The sequence below is a fragment of the Trichogramma pretiosum genome, unplaced genomic scaffold (assembly GCF_000599845.2).
Source record: "Trichogramma pretiosum strain Unisexual culture from Peru unplaced genomic scaffold, Tpre_2.0 scaffold13, whole genome shotgun sequence".
Lineage (NCBI taxonomy): Eukaryota > Metazoa > Arthropoda > Insecta > Hymenoptera > Trichogrammatidae > Trichogramma > Trichogramma pretiosum.
Window position 1 is genome coordinate 729730 of NW_019641606.1, and position 20390 is coordinate 750119.

Genomic DNA, 20390 nt, shown 5'->3' on the forward strand with positions numbered 1-20390 from the left:
AATAATTTTTACGTCTAAATTTTTTGTCACATTGGTCGCATGCGTAAAGCAAACTTGATTTATTTTTAAATTTTTTCTCACACTTGTCACATGCGAAATCTTTTCGACATTCGTGGTCTGTCCTTTGGTGGACGAGCATATACTGTTTAGATCCAAAATTTTTTTCGCACTTGTCGCGTGGATAATTTTTTCGACCTTTGTGAACTAAATTTTGGTGTCTTCTCAACTCGCATTGATCCTTAAATTTCGTCCCGCAATTGTCACATAAGTAATCTTTGAGGACTTTGCCGACGAAATATTTCTGACCATCGTGTACTACCCTCATGTGCAGGAGCAAACTATGTTTTTTTCCAAATCTTTTGGCGCACTTTTCACATAAGTAATGTTTAAAAACTTCGTGGAATATTTTATTATGCTTGAGTAAAGTCGATTTATCTTCAAATTTTCTCTCGCACTTATTGCACGTGATATGTCCACGATCTTTGTGTACTAATTTTTGGTGCGTAAATAAACTTGATTTTTTCACAAATTTCTTCTCGCACTTGTCGCATGCAAAATCTTTGCGGCCTCTGTGTTCTGATATTTGGTGTCTACTCAGATGACTTCGAAACTCAAAATTTTCTTTGCATTTGTCACATGAGTAATATTTTATTTCATTGTGAATTGCGTCTCGATTTGTTATCATGCCTAATTCTGATGTAAATGTCTCCTGAGAAATGTCATCAATTTTTCGTTTTGCATTCGAAACATCAATGTCGTGTTCACTTAAATTATGTTCCAAGACAACTTCATCGGATTTCTTCTCACTTTCATCCATTTTGGATTCTAAATTGAACGATGTATCCTTCGATTTATTCCTCGGAAATCAAATGAATAAAATTTATCTTTTGGTGTTATGGTGAAAGACAAAATTCAAACTGATTTGTTTTTATAATAAACATAATCAATGTGTCGAGGGACTATTTCAAAATTGTTCATGACCATATTTTGTTTACAATTAAGGTACCGATTTATCAGTTTATAGATTGTTTTTACAATATTTAAACGAGTTTAAAATTTTAAATCAATGACTTTTATTTCGAGGAATTTTTTAACCTTCTAAAAATTCTAAATACTTCCAAACAAGTTTATAGAGTATAAATATAGATTTAATAAATTCTTATACACGTGTATGATAAACAATTTTTATATTTATTTTAAAATTTGCCACCTCCCTACCCCTCCCCACGTCATGGCATCGATTGGTAGTGATTTTAAGAATAGCTGCCGGACCTCCTCGATCAAGGGTTTCAAAAATATCAGAGCGCTGGCGTTTTGGTGGCTGCAGTAAAATTCAAAATCTTAAGCTCCTCGAGCATCGTCAATCACGTACTCAAAGCAAATATTTTGCTTAGTTATAATATTCAAATTTTCATTCAAGCGTCTTGAAATTGAATGCTTCTCTTCAGCTGCACAATGTAGAAGGGTAGTATTATATTCTCGTAGAAGTAAATAACGAGTAAATCATGAATTTTTATGTATTAAAAAAATCTAACTGGACAAAATACTTTCAAATAGGGTATTGAAAAGGGATATCATGTGTGTTCTTGAAAAAAAAATTTTTTTTCACTTTTACAGCCTAGTACTGTAATTGAAAAATGAAAAATAATTAATCCCCCTGTTAGCCCTTAATAATTCCATGATAACTAATTTACAATGAATTGAGTCACTTTTATATTTGGATTAGTAAGAAAAAAAAAGTATAATAATTGCGAAAATAGACACAAATGTCAGGTTTTGGTATCAATTTCATATTTTCTTGGTACCCCGACCGAAAGTAACATTTTTTGCCCTGCGGCCAAAACTAAAATGTCATTTTCTGTTGGGAAACTCAAGAAAAATAGGGTAAGCAACATGGAAATTCAAAAAGCCTCCCTGCCCATGTTAATCATCAATTGGCATGTAATGTGAGACATTCTTTTTTTAACACCCATGTCCCGTAATCGACTCTTTATGTATTACATATATAACAAACAGAAACTTAATACAAAAATTAACATTTTTTTCTCGCTGCTATTTATTAAAAATATTCTAATGCACAGAAAATTACATTTTTGACGTGCGACCATAATAATTTATACAGATGAGTAACTTAATTCTAGATTAACAAAAAAAATTGAGATTAATAATCGCTATTCGCACACACATAACATTCTTTGGCATTCACAATATTTAATATGTTCTTTCAATCGTTCTGCAAATCAATTCCTTATATTGACTATCCTTACACATTTGGCATTCACTGCTAAGTTCGAGCAACCGTTTGACGATAAATTTAGTCCTTGAAAATGGAATTTTCTTCGATGTAACATCATAGAGCTTTTCTGCGGCGTCTCTTCGTGACTTCTACTGGAAAAAGGATGCCTTGAAGATTCTTTCCCAAGCCTTTGCCAGGTATCCAACCGAGCTGCAAAAGTATTTTCGCTCCAACACCAATTCTGAAATCTTTCCAAGCTTCTGCATCATATTCAAGTTTCTTTTCTAGTTCAGTTTTTTTCTTTTTTATCGACGAGTCTTCGCCAAAATTATTGACTTCTGTTTTATTCGACGTGTCAATCACAGCGTAAATTATTTCGGTGGATTCCGAACTCGAAATTTCAGATACGTCCACTTTTACAGAGTCATTGATCGCACTGTCATTGCTATCCTCTTTTTCTGAATTCTCTTTATCAGTATCAACAGTTTCATTATTATTTGAATCCATCGAGGGACGAACAAAAACGCAAGGTTTATTCATCAATTCAAGTTTTTTTCCTTTTCTTTTACTTCTTATCATTTGTGGACAATCTTTATCATCTTCGTGATAAAAACTTATTCTCGAACCAATTGGACATCTGAGATCATATTTAACGAATCTTTTACTTTTATTTTCTAATAGGATCTTTTCCAATAGGAGTTTTTCATATTCATCAACAATCAATTTTTTCTTTAGAGTTACAACTTTCTCTTGAACTTTTTTTGGTGATATATTGTTATTGTTTTCAGAAGTAACTTTATCACTGTTTGAAGCATTTTTTCTTTTATTCTTTTTCCGTCTTGCCTTTTTATTTTCATTACTGTAATTTTTAGAGATAACTGAATCAATGGGTTTGGAAGAATTTTTGACATTTTTTTTGTCATCTGTTTTCAGTGGACTCTTTTCGTGATCTTTCAAATGAATAGATTTCTTATTTTTTCTCTGACCATGAGAATTTTTGGAAATTTTTGTTTTCTGCTCATTGCTATAATTATTTTTATTATTATTATTACGATCAAGTACTTTTGTTGCAGAGCTGTTATTAGCTTTTTTATTTTTCGATGAACTTTGAAAACATTTTTTCTCTACTTCAGAGCAATTTGATATTTTTACATCATATACTTTAACTTTTTTCCTGTCATCGCCTGCACTCACACAATTTTTAATATTTTCCCCAGTTTTTACTTTCGAGTTTTTACTCTTGATCAAACCAACGGTGCTATTATAATTTTTTGTTTTTGAATTTTCAGCAGATTTTACTTTCAAGTTTTCACTTTTGATCAAACCATCGGTGCTTCTGTTATTTTTTGTCTTTGAATTTTCACTAGATTTTACTTTTGAGCTTACACTCTTAATCAAACCATCGGGGCTTTTGTAATTTTTTGTCTTTAAATTTTCACTAGATTTCACTTTCAAATTTTGACTCTTGATCAAACCATCGGTGCTCCTGTTATTTTTTGTCTTTAAATTTTCACTAGATTTTACCTTTGAGTTTTCACTCTTAAGCAATACATCGAAGCCCCTGCGATTATTCGTCTTTAAATTTTCACTAGGTTTAACTTTATAGTTTTCACTCTTGATCAAACCATCAGTGCTTTTATAATTTTTTGTCTGTGACTTATCCTCTTTTTGAAGTTTCTTTGGCTTAAGATCGCATTTATCAACGCCACACAATAAACTTTTGACATAAAACCAACTAGATTTTTTTTTCTTTTTTGATTGATTCGCACCTTTTGGTGGATCTGCACGAAAGGCAAAATTTGCCATTTTTTACAATCGTTCAAGTTCGGAAAAGTCACTAGAATCGCAAAATTGTCTTCGCTCGAATGTTTACAAATAGGACTGTGAGTAGCGAAGGCCTATGTTTACCGATTAGTGGTCGCAACGCAACTGCCTATTTGTTTTCGTTTCTCACCAGTATATTAGACAGTTGCTTGTGAATCGAATATTAATCCCATTATCAAGACTAAATATTCTTCGATTGGTATCGTGATACGATTGTAAATTACGTTATTTGAAACTTTTAAGCGTTCAGTGTTGAAAATAACATGGGAATTTCAATTTAATTTTTTGTTTAATTTAAAATCAATTCAATCATGTTATCAACTTTCTAATTTTTTTGCAATTATTTTATAATTATTGAGTGTGTTTTAAGTTATCTAAAATGATAATTCAATTTGACTATTTGATGAGGTACATGTTTAAAATAATGTGCACCAGTTTTCAATCACTTTACAATACGACAATAATACTTTCAGCTTTCACTACTAGATGGCGAGTACATTTATTTGTAAACCTGCAAGTGGAAAACTAAAAATAATTGTACAAGTGAAGGTATGATTTTGAGAAAGTACGAGTCTGATTGATTTAATAATTGAGTTGTCAGGTGGAAAGTAGTTGCAAAATAAACAAAAATATCCGGCTGGTAGCACAGAGAGAAAAAAGAATTGTGTTTCCCTTCAATTGATTGAAAGTAGTACTTTTTTGTGTACTTATGATACATTTTATTTTTTCAAGCAAACAAAAACAAAGTAACTATGATAATGTCTCACACAATTAATGAAAAAATGAGCAAAGTCTTCGGTAGAAGTCGACTAAATTCGACTCTAAGAAAAAAACCAAAACACCTACATGCAAAAGCAGCTACCTCTCTAAATAAAGACAAATCGAGCGTTAGCCGACAATGTGTCGCACCTACATCAAACGGGCGAAATGAAAAATTTCACTCGCGTCTCAGAAGTCGAGAGAACAAATGAGCGCTGCGCCCCTTATGATCCAGTGCGAGGGCGACTCTCGGCAGGGTATCTCCACGGGCAGAACGAAGTTGGTCGAGTGGCCGGTGGTGCTCAGCGTGCCGGCCCTGACCACCGTCTTGTAAACCGGGCACTCGTAGAAGCCGCTCTCGGGCTTCTTGTGATTGACTTCGGGCAGAAACAGCATCGGTTTCATGCTCGTGAACAGCTCCTTGGGCCGAGACTCGGCCAGGGAAGTGCCGTCCCAGCGACATCCCTCGAGGAAGAGGCCGTAAACGACGCAGCCGTCGTCGGGGCGTGTTTTCGGTTTCTGCGCGAGGACCTGAAATGCAAAGGGAAGGAATTTTTCCCATGCAAAGCAAAGAGTAAAAAAGAATTACGAAATTAAATTTAAAAAAATGAAATTTAGCAGAAACGCAGCAAGTAGTTCAAAAGTTAACCTTATAAATTACATTCCTTGAAATTTAATTTTGTAATTCTAGATTCTAGACACGCAAATTAGTATTATATTAAATAAAGTAAAAATAATATATACCTTGAAAGAAAAGTCAATCAAATCGATGGAAACCCCGTACTTCCTCGCGTAATTCTGCAGAGTCCCGGTCAAGAAAGCTTGAGGAAAGTAAAAGCCCGAGATCCAGAAGGACGCGGGTATGCCATTGTCCTGCCACTTTCTGATAAATCTCACCCTCTCCTTCAAATCCTCCATCCATGCTCCTGAATTCATACGAAAAAAAAATGATGAAAAAAAGTCCACACCTTGGTAAAATTAAATTAGAAAAATTAGTTATGTACATAGAGTATATATTACTGTGTTATAATAAATTTATCACGTTGGGTAGTAAAATTTTTTACAACATAGTATACTAATTTTTTCTAAAGTATTTTTCTCAGTTTAGCCTCGAACTAAAAACAACACAAAGTATTGTTTTTTTGTCGTTATTTTTTTACCCAAAGGTTTGAGCGACGAGAAAGCCTTGTTGGTCCAATTGTTGGGCACTCTGTTGCTGAACATGGCCGAGGCCATAGCTTCCAATGTCTCGGACAGCACGACGAGGCCCTGCAGCGCCCGCAACAAATCACTCAGGCTCTTGCGCATCTCGTCCAGCAGCACGTTGTAGCGCGCCGCCTCCTGGTACAGCACGCTGTTGAGCGACTCCTCGTACGACACGGGATATCTATTCAAAAAAAAATGTACACTACATGCGAACAATGGGCGCGAAGCAACACAAAGGTCGACACTCGTCATACCGTTTCTGAATGGCTCTCAAATCGAGCTTGTCCGGCAGACCCGAGAGTATAGCACGAGCCAAATTGCTCGTTACCTCGTCCATGGCTTTGACGCTGCCGCCGATCTCGCGCGGCTGCAGCTCCAGCAGCGTATTCAAGCAGGCGTAGGTCTCGGCCTGGGCGTAACTTATGTCTGCATTCGAGTGCAGCCCGAACAGGCCCGGCACGTCGTTGATCGGGAAACCTTTGATCAGATTCACGTAGTCGAGGAAAGTCGTGCTTTCCGGGGGAGGCTACAAACACATCATAATTTACACGAGATAAAAAAAAAAAAAACTTGGCGAGCAATTTTTATTTATTATATATCGATCGATGCGTACTTGAACGTAAAGCTCGTTCGGGTCGAAGCAGTGGCCCGTCTCGAGCACCGACTCGTTGTAAAAGTTGTGCAGCAGCGTCAGCACGCAGCGCCTGTCCCAGTCGTCCGTTATCCGGCCCCCGTAATTTATGTGGCCGGCCGTGTAGATCAAGACCTCGTAGGGCGTCCTGGCGTACTCCAGCAGAAACATGTGCAGCTGCGACAGGCATATGGTGAAGTCGCCGTCGGTGAACTCGTACGGAATGTTGAAGCCCAGCGGGCCGAATTTGCGTCGCTCGAGGAGGATCGCGTGAAACAGGCAGAGCGAGAAGGCGAGACACTTGAACGCGTCGACCTTAGCGCTCTCCGACTCGAGGAACTCCTGGAACTCGACGACGCGGCTCGTGTAGGCGCGCATGACGTTGGCCTTGACGCCGCGAGGCGGCTCGATCGTCATCTTGCTGCCGTTCTGCAGTATGCTGACGGGGAAGGCGGCCGAGGGCATCGACGTGAGCCAGAGGCGGAAATCTCGATGAGTCGAGTCGGGCAGATTTTCGACGAGCAGCTCGAGTCGCGGCAGCCAACTCGGCGCCAGATGGCAATTCTACGCAGTTAATCAACGCGTCGCATCGAGTCATTTGAGATAATTAAAATGTACCGTTTAAATTGTTAATAGTAAAATGAGACAGCTGGTGCGCAGGAGCGCGCGAGAATTTACCTGAAAGAAGAGCCAATTACCGACTTCGATCGATTGTTTGAGCATGAGCTCGGCGCGCGGCCCTTGGCCCTGACCCAGTGACATCGAGTACAGCTTGCGCGACATTTTCAGCTTGTCGGCGAACTTGGCCAGCTCCGCCGCGGGATCGGTGCCGCTGGACAGCACGAAGATCAGCGGGGTCGTCGGCGAGGACTCCTTGTAGATGGCCTCGAGGCCCGACGACTGCAGATCGACGAAGCGACCGCCCAGATGCGCGATGATGTAGTGCTGCATGGAGATGGTTACCTTGTCCGGGCGCAGGCACTTCAGCACCAGCATCTTTTGAAAGTCGTCGAGCTTTTGATCCCATTTGTCGGGCAACTTTTCGCTGCGAGAGAAAAGCGGCAGTGTTCGCGTCGGTAAAGCGATAAGCGGAGAAGAACGTAAAAGCTTCTCGTCTTCTTCTCTTCTCTAATGATGAAAGTCTCCACTTACGCCTCGGGCTGCTGCGAGTCGAAAATGATCTTAAATTTCGCCAGAAGACTTTTGAAGGAGGCCGCGAAGCCGCGAAATTTCGGCAGAGCTTCGAGGGATTGTATTTCCGACCAGCTGCGCTGAGTCAGCCACTGGGGCGCGGGATTCTGCTCTTCCTACTCGCGCGCGCGCGGGGAAAAAACGAATTATAAAATTTCTATTAATTTTCTCTCCTGGCTCGCTCTCGCCCGCGGCATTGTTCCGTGCAACTTTTCATTTCGTTTGCACATTATTATTATTATACCTTCAGGGGAGTGGATCCGGACAGTAGAAATCTCCATTCGTCCGGATCGATGAGATTGTCTTTCATGCGGATGCGCACGCAGAGGAGAAAGGCGAAGTGCAGCTTGTGCTTCTCGAACAGGCTGCGGCAGACGTTGGTGAACAGGGAGAACGTGAGATTCTCATTGATGCTCGACACTCGTATTTCAACGTTCTCTATGTACAACGAAAAAAGAAAGAAAAAGGACAGTAACAATTCATTTTCACTGCGGAATAAAAAACGTATGATCTTTTTTTATTCTCCATTCGCTTATCCTGTACCGTTCTTCGGCGAGGTTCTCATGGCATTGATGAAAATCTGTATGAACCACTGAAGCGAGTACTGATACATGGTGTCAACCAGCTGCAAATCCAGCAGGCAGAAGAACAGAATTTGCGCCCGCTCGGCGATCGGTATGTAGAGCGATCGCGCGGCCTCGATCTCCACTTGGGTCACTTCCGCCGATTTCACTTTTATCTACAATCGCGCGCATGTTACACGATTGAAAAAAAGATATTTTTATTTATTCGTCCTCGCTCGTAAGAAGGATATTGCGAGTACCTTGATTTCTTCGCTTTTGACTTTCGACGCCTCGAGGGTTAATATGAGATCGACGTCGTCCACGGCGGAGCCCTCCGACGACGAGAGTCGTTGCAATATCCTGTCCTCGATATCCCTCAATTCTCGCTTCATGTCGGCGCTGGAAACGATCAAAGCGCTGCGAGTCTCTTCCAAGTCCGGACACTCTTGCATGACCACGAGGGACAGCATCTGATCGGCCAAGCCACTAGCCGTCAGGGTGAAATTAACCAGCAGCACCTTGACCGCGATCTCGGGTGGATAGTGAGGATTCGGCAGCTTGGTCGTGAGAAACAGTCGAAAGTCCGGGCTGTAGGGTACTATGTTATCGCCGATCTTGAGACTGAGCACACCGGCTTGGCGGAACAGCGTCCGCATGAGGACCGTGTCCAACGACGCCTCGAACTCCAGGCCCACGTTCTCGATGAGGCAGGTGCGGCCGAATCGTATGCAGCTCTCGATCACCCTCAGCAGGTCCTTGTCGTTCATGCGCACTATCGACAGTCCGCCCTGTTTGCCCGAATTGCGTATCCAGTGATTGGCCTGTCCCTGGGGATCGATGAACAGCGGCCATCGCTTCGAATTGGTAACGAGCACGGCGTTCTCGACGCTGAGGGAGTCGCGGGGCAGACCCTCGATCTGCCAGCGACGTATCTCCACGGGGTCGCCGAGGACGGAGACGGGCGAGCAGCCCGGGGTGTGCGGCACGTTCTTGCCCAGGGTGCGATACCACGAGGTGAGCAGGCGTTTGCGATAGGTGTCCATGAAGGGCGTGAGGTAGGCTATGGCACCGGCGGACAGGAGAATGTCGCCGATGATATTTTTGAGATCGTGTCGAATCAGGGCCACCGTCTCGGCCCAGCGCACCTTCTCCTCGGCCAGGCCCCCGATGAGTCGTACGGCGCGGGACATGCGATCCTCGCAGAGCTGCTTCTGTCGCTCGAGCTCGGCCTGCTTGGCCTCGCCGCGCCTGAACTTGGCCTGCAGCAGCTCCACCCCGGCCTCGACCTGGCGCAACTTGTCCACCGCCGCCGCCAGAGTGAGCTCGGTCTGTCTCAAGCCCTCCTCGGCCTCTCTCAGCGCCTGCATCTTCGGCTTCACGCGCTCGTTCACGAAGTAATAATTGTACATGGCGTGCACCCACAAGCACAGCGAGTGACAGGCTTTGGACACCGTGGCGACCTTGGCCGGCTGAAAGTCCGGATTCTCGATGTAGCCCTTCAGACTCTTGATCATGTCCTCGTTCAGGTCCTCTTTGTTGTAATTCTCCAGCGAGGAGAGAAAGTGACCGGCGTCGGAGAGCAGAGCGCTACCCGGTGTCCAGTAATCGTTGAGCTTCTCACCGGGACGCTCCCCAGCAACCTAATTAAAAAGATGAAAGATAAAATTTGCGTTGAAAAGCCTCCACGCGCGTGGCAACGGTGGTTTTTTCACGGTTGATTAAAGGCAAACACACAAAAGCGTAAAACAATCTACATTGTTTTACAATAATTACGAGCTCAAAGGAAAATGGAAAATTGAAGAGAATAATAAGTATGTAATGTTTGAAAATAATCTACATTGTTTTACAATAATTACGAGCTCAAAGGAAAATGGAAAATTGAAGAGAATAATACGTATGTAATGTTTGAAAAGGACTCGGCTCGCCACCCTTCATCGCACTTTTTTGAAATTGCGTTTGAATCAAAGGTGAAGAAAAGTATTTTCTACTAAATTGAGTAAATATTTTTCCGATTTTAAGCTTCTTTTTGAACACTTATATAAAAATATTTACTTTAAAATTACTATAGTAGTTTTATTTTTTTTCAAAATTTTAGTACTATAAACTTTGAAGTACATTTACTCGTTGCTCGTGTGAATAATATACGTAAATAAAAATATGTACATTTCATTGGACGAGAACATAGACACACATTTACTTCAATATTCGTCAGTTCTATTTACGAATATTTACACAAAATATATTCTGTAATGCGAGATCGTTTTATTCGCGACTCTCGACAACAAACAGTTGCGATTACGAAAATTTTTGCTACTGCGAATGCGAAGCAAGGATTTATTTATTCATAAGTCGGCGAATATTAAATTCGTGGATGAGGATCCTTCTACTTTGATTTTTACAAAAAAATTAATTTTTCAGCAATTCTCGTTTTAGGTGTGCACAAAGAAGGAAAATTCAAAATGAATAAAAAAATCCTATTTTTTTCTGTTATATGCCAATGAATTGTATAATAACCGTAAATAAAGAACGTTACGTATCAATAATACAAATACCCTTAATTATCGATCTCTTTTACCTTTCGCTTCTAAATACCCTTAACTAAAACGAGCTCGTTAAAAAAAAAAGCAAAAAAAACCTCCTCACTCTGAGCAAAGCAGCAGTAAAGCCAGCGCAAAACAAAAAAGAATAGTATATTTCGTAACAAGTGCCCGAAGCACAGCTGATTCATCCAGGAGTTGTTTTCACCCGAGTGTAGAGAGGGTACAAAGACTTGTTGCAATTGTATATTACGTGCCTAGGGAGCAAACAACTGGAAAGCCTCAGAGCACGTGTAATTCATCATCCGAAACGAAGCCGAGGTTGATAATCACGTGCTCTGAGACTTTCATTTTTGCTTCGTGCAAATACCATTTTTTGTGAGTCCCCCAGCCTAAAGTAACATTTTGGTTTTGCGCAGCGGGAGTAAAATGTTACTTTAGGTTGGGGTAGCACAAAAACGATATTTTTTAACCCTGCTTGCGAGAAACTAAGGTTTTCTAACGCTTTAAGGTTAAGAAACCTCACCCACACAGCGTTAAAAAAATACTTGCGAGGGTAGAGACTTTTTGTGCCTCCTGCGTACAAACTCCAGCAGTGGAGTAAGTCAGAGTTCAGTCAGACCGTTGACATGACAAAAAAAGGAGAAAACTTTATTACGTCTGACGTATTTCGTTGCAATTTTACCGTCTTTCTCTCTCTCTGTCTGTCTGTCAAATAAATATATGTGAGTAGTAGCACAAATGAGCCGCGTAGTTTTTCTTTCCTCCTGTACTGAACGAGGAACGACGCATGAGATTTATACGTCGTTTCTCTGCATTTACAATGCACGCAGAAACGACGGGCGTACGCATACTACACCCTCTGGCGCATACATCCGCCTCTGCTCGCTTACCTTCAAAGGTTTTACTTTCTTCACAATGCAAATCGCCTCGATAACGAGCACGACTCCCACCGGTGGCCTTTTCATGGCTTTCACCTCGGTTATGTCGGCTTTATTCAATGCTTTCAGGCTCTCTTCCGCAGCCTGCAGCATCGGTCGAGCTTTACCTATGTGTGTGTGTATGTGTGTTTGTGTGTAGGTGAGTGGGAAAAATTACATCAAAAGTTAATATTAGCTCTCGCTTGCGCATTCTCGCGTGCACAAACACACAAAAAAAAGGAAAAAAAAAAGAGAAACCAATAAAAAGAGGGATATTTTACTGAGATCGTATTCGGCTTCGTCGCGTATGGCTTGATTTTCCATTTTTAATTTGCTGGCCTCCTCCTCCTGGGCTGCAGCCTCTTGGCGCGCGATCTCAGCCACGGCCTGTGTGTGTATGTGATCAAACATTGCGCGATGAATAATTAGCTGTATTCTTCGATTGATTCTCGATTTATATACGAACGATGCATCGACTTGATTAAGCTCGGTGTTTAATCTCGTCAAACACACGACACGTTACTCACGGTATCTTTTTGTATTTGCACGATCATGGCCTGGGTCTCGATCGCGGCCTCCTCCAGCTCGGGCTTCATTTTTTCCAAAAGCACCTGCATATCTTTGACCTCGATTTCCGTCTCGGCCAAACGTTCCAAGCCTGCGTACACGCGTATACAACACGCGAGTACGTGTAATTATAGTATTTCGAAGGTCCCCCCACGTGAAATTATCGGAGAAAAGCTCTTACCCGTCGACAATCTTGATATCCCGAGATTCAGCTCGTTTCTCTTTTTAGCCAGCAAGTGACCGTAACTGGAGATCAGCTCCAGATAAGACGTGGGCGTTACGTAATTGTGACGACTGTGTTCCTTCGCGAAAAAGATACCCATAAGTAACGAAAGAGGATACGAGAACAATCATCGGAGTAGCGAGGGTTAGAAGAAAAAGAGAAAATAACAACGAGAGAAAAAATGAAAACTAATCCTCGTTCGCTCTACTACTGTACTTGTAGAAAATCCGAGCTGGCTTTGATGACGCTCGAGTGCATGAACTGGCAGGTTTTCACGATGGACTTCATGACGCTGTCCGTGAACGCCTCGTCCTTTACGTTCTGCAGGAAGTGCATCGCCACGTTCTATAATGAAGGGAGAGAGAAACATTGTTATTTTTTCTCGCGAGGGCACGTTTTTGTTTTTTTATTTAATTTCGCTCGTTGTGGTTATTAAAAGAAAGCTAATTGGTATGAGCAAGGAGAGTTTATTAACTTGGAGCGCGCTGTCGGGCCACGGATCGAACCAGTCGATCGTGCAGAGATTGATCAGCGCCGGGAACTGCCTGATGCGTGCCCGGAAAAGCTCACCGATGGGTCTGCAAAAAAAAAGCACCCGGTATAACGTTAACCCAATAAACGAGTAAATGAAAAAGGAGAGAGGAGCTAGTTCTATATTAGTTGCTTCTCGTTACGTCATCGTGAGCACGACGTGCAGATTGTTCTTCACGACTTTGCGAAAGGCCGAGAGCAGATTGCTGCGATTGATCTGGAGGCCGGACTCCTGCACCCGGGCGCGCATCGCCTGGAAGATCTTGTCGAGCTCGTCGGGCTGATAGATGTTGGGCACGTCGCCGCTGTTGAGTATGTTGTTGATGTCCTCGAGGAACACGTCGCTCTTTATCTATACACGAGCCAATCCGTATTATCCCTCGCTTAAGCTTTTTTTTTATTCCGCATCCATCTTTTTTAAAACTATAATAACGAACGACTGGTAATTGTTTTACCAACTTGGGTATCGGAGAACAGAAAGACGGACTGCGTGCCGGGCTTCAAGCCCGTCTTCAAGAGGATATCCTTGACGTCGTCTCGCCAGTCGCGCACCCCGTAAGTCTTGCTCAATTCAATTTGGAAGCAGATGTACTCGGCGATGTGAGTAGATAGCTTGGTCAAGCTCTGTCGGCCTAAAAGGTAGGGTAAGAGAAGAAAGTACATATATAGAGAGATCGTAAATTACCCAGATCGACGACGACTAGGGAAAGCCAGAAAAAAATAAAAGCACATGGGTAAATCCGATGATTTGGTAATATTTATTCAACAAAAATCTCAATATTGATTTTATAAATAACTTTTAGGATTACACAAGTACACTAAAGGGAAAAAGTTTCTTGATAAGGCTATTGGGGGATATTGAATTTTAAAGCTGAAAATCCGGATTGATGGACACTGTTTTATCCTCCATCTTTTGCTCTTGTACGTAAATATTATCTCTACTAGCGCGCACTGTCAAAGTTATTAACAGATTGAAAATAAAATTTAAAATGCAATAAAAAATATCTAAATATTTAAAAACACAGTTTTGCACAAATCGACCTTTTCCAGAAATATTGGCACTTTGTCAGAAAATCCATTGACATTTTATTCATCAGTGTGCTTGCATAATGATTAAAGTTGTATACGATGGTATTTTTATAGAATGAAATTCAGTGAATTTTCCCATGTACGTACTCAGCTTTCAGCGCACAGTGAAAAAATACAAGCAAATGATACATAAAAATGTGGAAAACACAAAGTTACCCGAGCCACCCATGCCGAGAAGGAGGGCATTGCCCGGCGATTGTCGCAGCACGCGGGTTATTCGGCACACGTGATTCATGGCGTCTTGGAATAATACCAGATTCATCGGCACCGTCGTCTGGCTATTGTAATTCTCCAACATTTCCATGAGGACTCTTTCCATCTACAGCCGTGAATTTACAAGTCGATACAGACAGCCGCCAGCGAGTAAGCGAAAAACGAAGGATGAGAAAGAAAGAAAGAGAGAGAGAATGGATTTACGCGCGGGGTGGCAAGCGGCTTACCTTTTTCGCGTCGCGCACCCGCTCGTAGCGACCCTCCGGATTACAAAAGTCGCCGTAGTACAGGACGCCCTCGCGCCTCGCGCGATTCGCGTCGTAATGAAATTCCTCGACCAGCGTCTGCAGCAGTATATTCTGGAATCTCTGCCTGTCGGCGTCGTTGGTCAGGCGATCGCTGTAGACCCGAAAGCTCTCGTGATACCAGAGCTGCATCAGATCGTCCACTTGCTTGAAACGAAAACGATCGGATAAATGAGTATCGAAACATTAGCCTGTCGTATAAGCTGACTTAATATCCGAGAACATTGTATATCGAACCTTGATGTGCGCCGGATCGGCCATGAGTATGCCCTGGAAAACTTTGCCGAAGTCTCGCACGTTGAAGCTGTAGTGCGATTTGCTCGGCGTAGGGAGAAATTCGCTGCTAACTATCGCGAACACGCGTAGCGATCCGCTTAGTAAGGGCTCCAGGAACACGTCCTGGAATGCTGTCCTCGACAGCCAAGAAGTCAGGATCGTGCCGAAAATTCCGCGCTGCAGAAAAATTACAGAGCGAACTTAAGACTGAAACAATACGCGAGCGAGAGACTTGCAAAAACTTTCCTTCGGCTCAAGCTGCCCTCAATGTCAATAAAATAGTTACGGGTATACATTCGTTATGTTTCCGCGCGCGCTCTGGGAGGTACTTAACTCGGTGCGGAGAGAGAAAGAAAAAAAAAGGATGAGGAAATTACCTCTGCTGCTCCGAGACCGCTTAAACCCATAGCGGGTGGTAGGTGGCAAGCACACACGCTCGCGAGCATCGATCATTTCTGCGCGACTCGATATTTTTCCGGTGTGTGAATTGCAATTATGTCGTTTCCCCGAGTTTCGAGGTGTGGCGTTGAAAAAAACTCGCCCGAGCAATGCGACAGCGAAACACGTGGAAGAATACCCGAATGCCAATTAACGCCGCGAACGTCCAACGCGTGTATGTGCATACATATGCCAATTATTATTATATGCCTGCTACTGCTGTTCCGTCCTTCGACCTTGATCATCGTGTGTTTTGTTTTCTCGTAGAGGGAGATATTTTCCCCAGGAAAGTTCAATAAGAGAGAAAAAAAAATTTTCCCATCTGCAGTTTTTCAACCCACATCTCGTTGCATCGTTGCGTCGATTTATAATAATCGAAAAAATGTAAAAATTGCCCCGAGGGCGTCGAGTGAATGAATGAACGTGGCTTTAACCCTATTTTCCGTACTTCGCGACGGTATTCACCCGTGATATTATATGATTCACCTTTGCGCTCTCGTCCATGTCCGGGAAGGCAATGAAATGGAAGTGCCTGAGAAGACGAGCCGTGACGGGGTTGCGACCGCCTCCGGGCGGTGCCATGGCACTTATTACGTTAACGTCCTCGATGTGCCGGAAGTCGCCGATCTCCTTCCTGTCGTACCAGCCTATAAATACACATACGTACATTCGCGAAAAGAGAAAATCCGGGAGTTATGAATTAGAAATGAAATTTTTCACGAGTGGCTCTTATGTCGATATTCACTTCGAGTATTAGGCGAGGGGGGGAGGTTGCCAAAAAGGTAAGGTTGACCGAACACGGAGAGCTTAGTTGTTAAACAAAATGACATTTATTTTTCCCTAAAATGACAGCATCATTGAGAAAAACGCAATTTTCATGAAAAATGCGTAAAAAAATTTTTTCAATTTTTTCATATTCAACTCGCTGTATCTTGCGCGAATGTTTAATATATTTCGATGAAATTTTAATCGTATATTCTTAAGATCCTTTGAAAGAAAACAAGCTACGCATGGCATGCTGACGCAGCGGCTGCTGCGCTGCCGAGACGCAACACGGTCGGTCGGTACGCAATCTTAAAACTCTTGCCATTTTTTTCCTAATTGATATTTCTGGCTAAAATTTTACCAAAAACTTCTTTCAGCCTTATATTTTAATGTTATCACGTTTAAAAATCCAACTTCGAACTTTCGTCACACAACATTTCAGTTCGTAGTTGTCCCTTCGCTATATCGGACAATAAAAGTTTAAAAATTCATATCTCTGGCTCAAATTTTTCACTTGTATGATAGCTTGTTTTTCTTTCAAAGGATCTCAAGAATGTACGGTTAAAATTTCATCGAAAAATATCCAATACTCTACAAGATAGAGCGAGTTGAATATGAAAAAATTAAAAAAATTTTTTTACGCATTTTTCATGAAAATTGAGCTGTCATTTAAGGGAAAAATAAGTGTCATATTCGGATGCAGCGACCAAAAATACATTAGGAATCATGTTGTTTAACAACTTAGCTCTCCGTTATCGGTTCATCTCGTATTTTGACGTTTGTCGGCGACCTTTCGCTCGCCTGTACAGGCAGATATATACCCTTGAAATCCATGTACTGACGCAACAGCTCGATGGGCGGCTGGGCGCCGTAAGTCTCCAGTGCCGGCATGTTCAGGTCGTCGATGAAAAATATCTGTTTCTTGGTGAGCGGCGGCCCATACACTCCCCTGCGACGCTTATCTAATTTGCTGTCGATCAGATCCTGCGTGCGAGTCGAGGAAGAAACAGAATTACGAACGCAATAAAATAAAAACCGATAAGACGAATGCGGTACTTAATATTTATAAATGGACTGCTCTATTTTATTTATGATGTTTGGTAATATATATATACGGACCTGAGTCTGATTGGCCGACGTCCTCGCCGAGAATATGATGAACTCGCAGATGTACTTGCTGGGCATCTCGCGCGACAGCTTGGCGGCCACGGTCAGCGTTTTGCCGCTGCCCGACGGCCCGACGCACAGAATGTTGCACTCGGTCGTCAGCAGATAATGTATCAGCGCCGTGCTACGTGCCATATCGACCGTGGGAATCTCGATGTCTACACAATGCAGGAGGAGGATAAAGATGAGGAGAAAATTCGAGTAGTCTCTTGCTGTCGAGTTGACGAAGCCCTTCGGACGGGGGTGGGTGTGCTGGCGCTCGCGAATCGAGTTTTGAGTACTACAGTACGTATACGTACCTGAAAATTGTTGATCCGGTCTTATCGTAATGGACGGCAAGTCGTCGTGCCATTTCACCCACTTCATGAGATCTCTCTCGCTGTTCGGATTATCCATGTCCAAACTCTTCTCGTACTGAAGTCTGAAAAAAAAACAGAAAAATGAAGAAAAATTGTCTATTCTGTCTCGTTGACGGGTGGAATAACGCGTCGATCCCTTGGATATACATACCGATAATCGTAAACCAAGCCCTCCGGGGGAAAGAGAAGCCGATGCTCGCCGGCCTCTTGTTTATGCCGCAGCCACTCGCTGAATAAGTAGCGACCTTCCGCATCGCAAGTAGCCCCGATGCTCCACGTGAGGGCGAACGCTGACCAGGGCTCAAACAGATAAGCTAATGCGGATAGACAGAAAGATGAATCATTGAATAAGTTTTTTTTTCCTGCGTGAAGTTTCCAGAGAGAGAGAGAGAGAGAGAGAGAAAATAACCTGGAAAAATCATTTCCTCTTGATACTTAATGGTGCCGATCAAATAATTCATTACGTTCGAGTAGGCGATCACTAATCCCGAATCGATGCTCGTTACCAACTCCTTGAGATTGGCGCGTAAGAACTGCAGCCCCGGTATAACGAAGAAGTAAGTCAAGTCCGACAGCTCTTGGCGATGCTCCTCGTTTAAATACTAAAAATGACGGAAAAAAAGTAAATGAGTTAAAAAATGCAAGACATCTATATTCGAAGGTGACTTGGTACACAAGTTGGAGTAATATAGGAGAGAAGAAGTTTTTTCATTCGTAGAAACTTGCCCCGGGCAATTGTTTAATCCAACAGTCGATAAACGGATCGATGCCCAGGCCCTGTGGTTCCATGTAAACCATACCGCATCTGTGTTTGTTAAACAAAGAAGAAAAGGGATTTGTTATTTTCTCGCGGGCAAAAATATTATATATTATATTAAGCCCGGCCAAAGATGTACATATTTTGGCACCCTTCAATTTTTCGTTCAAAAAATTCGAATATTCGCCTAATCGGCTTATTTGTGTCCAAAAAAAAGAAAAAAAAATGTTGATTACCCGCGTGAAAAAGTTTGTTGAATGGTAATTCTGGTAAATAGACTAGAGAAATAATCATCATAACGCCTGCGCCTTCGCGTAATCTCCCGCCTTTCAAATGAATAAACTGACGAAACACATTAGCGATATTTCCATAAAATTTTGATTAGCCGAGAGCTGTGATAAATATATACCAACAAACCCAATGATGCAGTTCGTGAACTTTTTGTAAGCACAGAGGCGGGAGAAAACAAAACAAAAAAAAAGTACTCTTCATTATCTTCGAGGAAAGTTTGTCCGGCCGCACTACCAACGCGCGTTAATAAAACATCGCGATTGAAAGGAAGCGGGCAGGCTCTATATGTATAACATCATCGGGAAAGAAAAAAATAAAGAGTATCGCGAAAAACTTTTTGCCTCGAGAGAGGCTTTGCATAATTTTGCTCCCGTCGATTATAGTATATGCGATAAGCATATATCTTACCTCGAAACCGTAGCCGGCGACGCAACCCTCAGATCCTCGACCTCGAACATCATCGTCTGGCAGGGCGACAGTCGCATTATCTCGCCCGAGGTCAGGCAAAGCTTCTTGTTGTCATCCAGGACGGTGTTCATGTTTTCTATCCAAACCGCGTCGACCGGCCCGTCGAAGACGTACCATCGTTTGTCGTCGTCCGTAGCGGCACTGCCGTCTCTGATCAGAGTCGAGAGTATGCCATCCGTCCACTCGTGAGTGCCGAGGTCGTATTCGCCGTAGAGCTGGCCCATCGTGATGGATTTTGGATTGAGCACGTACGTGTGTACGGGCGTGTAAGGCTTGCCGTTGGGCTGAACTCTGCCCTTCAGGCGAGTGATCGCTTTTTTCAGGACTTCGTAGCACTGTAAGTGAGAAAGTAACGAACCACACTGAAAAAAATTTTATACCCAAATCCAGCGAAAGTGACTAGCTGGATCAGCAAAAGATATTTTGCTGCCACGGCAAAATTATTTTGCTGTTGGAGCAAAAAATTTTTGTCGCGGCAGCTATATGATTTTGCTGGGACAGCAAAAGGTTTTGTCGTGGCAGCAAAATATCTTTTGCTGATCCAGCTGTCCACTTTCGCTGAATAGACTTGGGCACAAGGACACTCGTAACCAATCGACTTGCTTTGGAAGTCCAATGCATGGCACAGAATGTGTAAGTAACGGAGAGCAACGAACATCGCCGAGAGCCAGCCGAGGCAAATTTTTAGAACAAGTTCTAAATGTATAACTCGGAGTCGGTGGCGGCACACTTTTATACACACGTGAGATGTTATTTGCTGGCATGTTTAGTCACTACACGCACAAACACAAACACACATTGCAAATGCATGTATACACACACAAATGATCACATACTCACACAAATGTGAACGATTCGATGTCCGTTACAACGCGACTTGACATCGTCAAATCGCACACGACACCAAGTTGCACAAACAAGGATGCTCCGCTGACCGCCACTCGAAGGTACAAACACACACACACACATACACGCGCATGAGTGTAAACGAAGCAACACGCGCGCGAGCTGTCGAGTGGCCAGAATTCGTATAAGCTGACATGGTGCAAGACGGTCGAAAAACAGTCAATACTA

General features: G+C 42.6%; 1 protein-coding gene across 1 annotated transcript in view; it reads right to left on the bottom strand.

Moving 5' to 3' along the window:
- Positions 1-5008: 5008 nt before the first annotated feature.
- The window catches only part of LOC106652017 (dynein heavy chain 1, axonemal-like), a 32679-nt gene continuing 17297 nt past the window's right edge, over positions 5009-20390 (bottom strand). The window contains exons 16-44 of the mRNA XM_014370735.1: positions 19257-19651; positions 18523-18605; positions 18210-18377; positions 17952-18114; positions 17741-17844; positions 17394-17599; positions 17096-17258; positions 15996-16156; positions 15033-15248; positions 14718-14942; positions 14434-14596; positions 13648-13820; positions 13332-13540; positions 13133-13235; positions 12874-13002; positions 12616-12736; positions 12395-12525; positions 12149-12254; positions 11841-11995; positions 8671-10050; positions 8391-8586; positions 8092-8285; positions 7809-7963; positions 7335-7701; positions 6639-7220; positions 6280-6551; positions 5980-6206; positions 5564-5745; positions 5009-5350 (exon numbers count right to left, since the gene is read on the bottom strand). Of these exons, the coding sequence (XP_014226221.1) occupies positions 5009-5350; positions 5564-5745; positions 5980-6206; positions 6280-6551; positions 6639-7220; positions 7335-7701; positions 7809-7963; positions 8092-8285; positions 8391-8586; positions 8671-10050; positions 11841-11995; positions 12149-12254; positions 12395-12525; positions 12616-12736; positions 12874-13002; positions 13133-13235; positions 13332-13540; positions 13648-13820; positions 14434-14596; positions 14718-14942; positions 15033-15248; positions 15996-16156; positions 17096-17258; positions 17394-17599; positions 17741-17844; positions 17952-18114; positions 18210-18377; positions 18523-18605; positions 19257-19651 (7071 nt within the window). The remainder of the gene's footprint in view (positions 5351-5563; positions 5746-5979; positions 6207-6279; positions 6552-6638; positions 7221-7334; positions 7702-7808; positions 7964-8091; positions 8286-8390; positions 8587-8670; positions 10051-11840; positions 11996-12148; positions 12255-12394; positions 12526-12615; positions 12737-12873; positions 13003-13132; positions 13236-13331; positions 13541-13647; positions 13821-14433; positions 14597-14717; positions 14943-15032; positions 15249-15995; positions 16157-17095; positions 17259-17393; positions 17600-17740; positions 17845-17951; positions 18115-18209; positions 18378-18522; positions 18606-19256; positions 19652-20390) is intronic.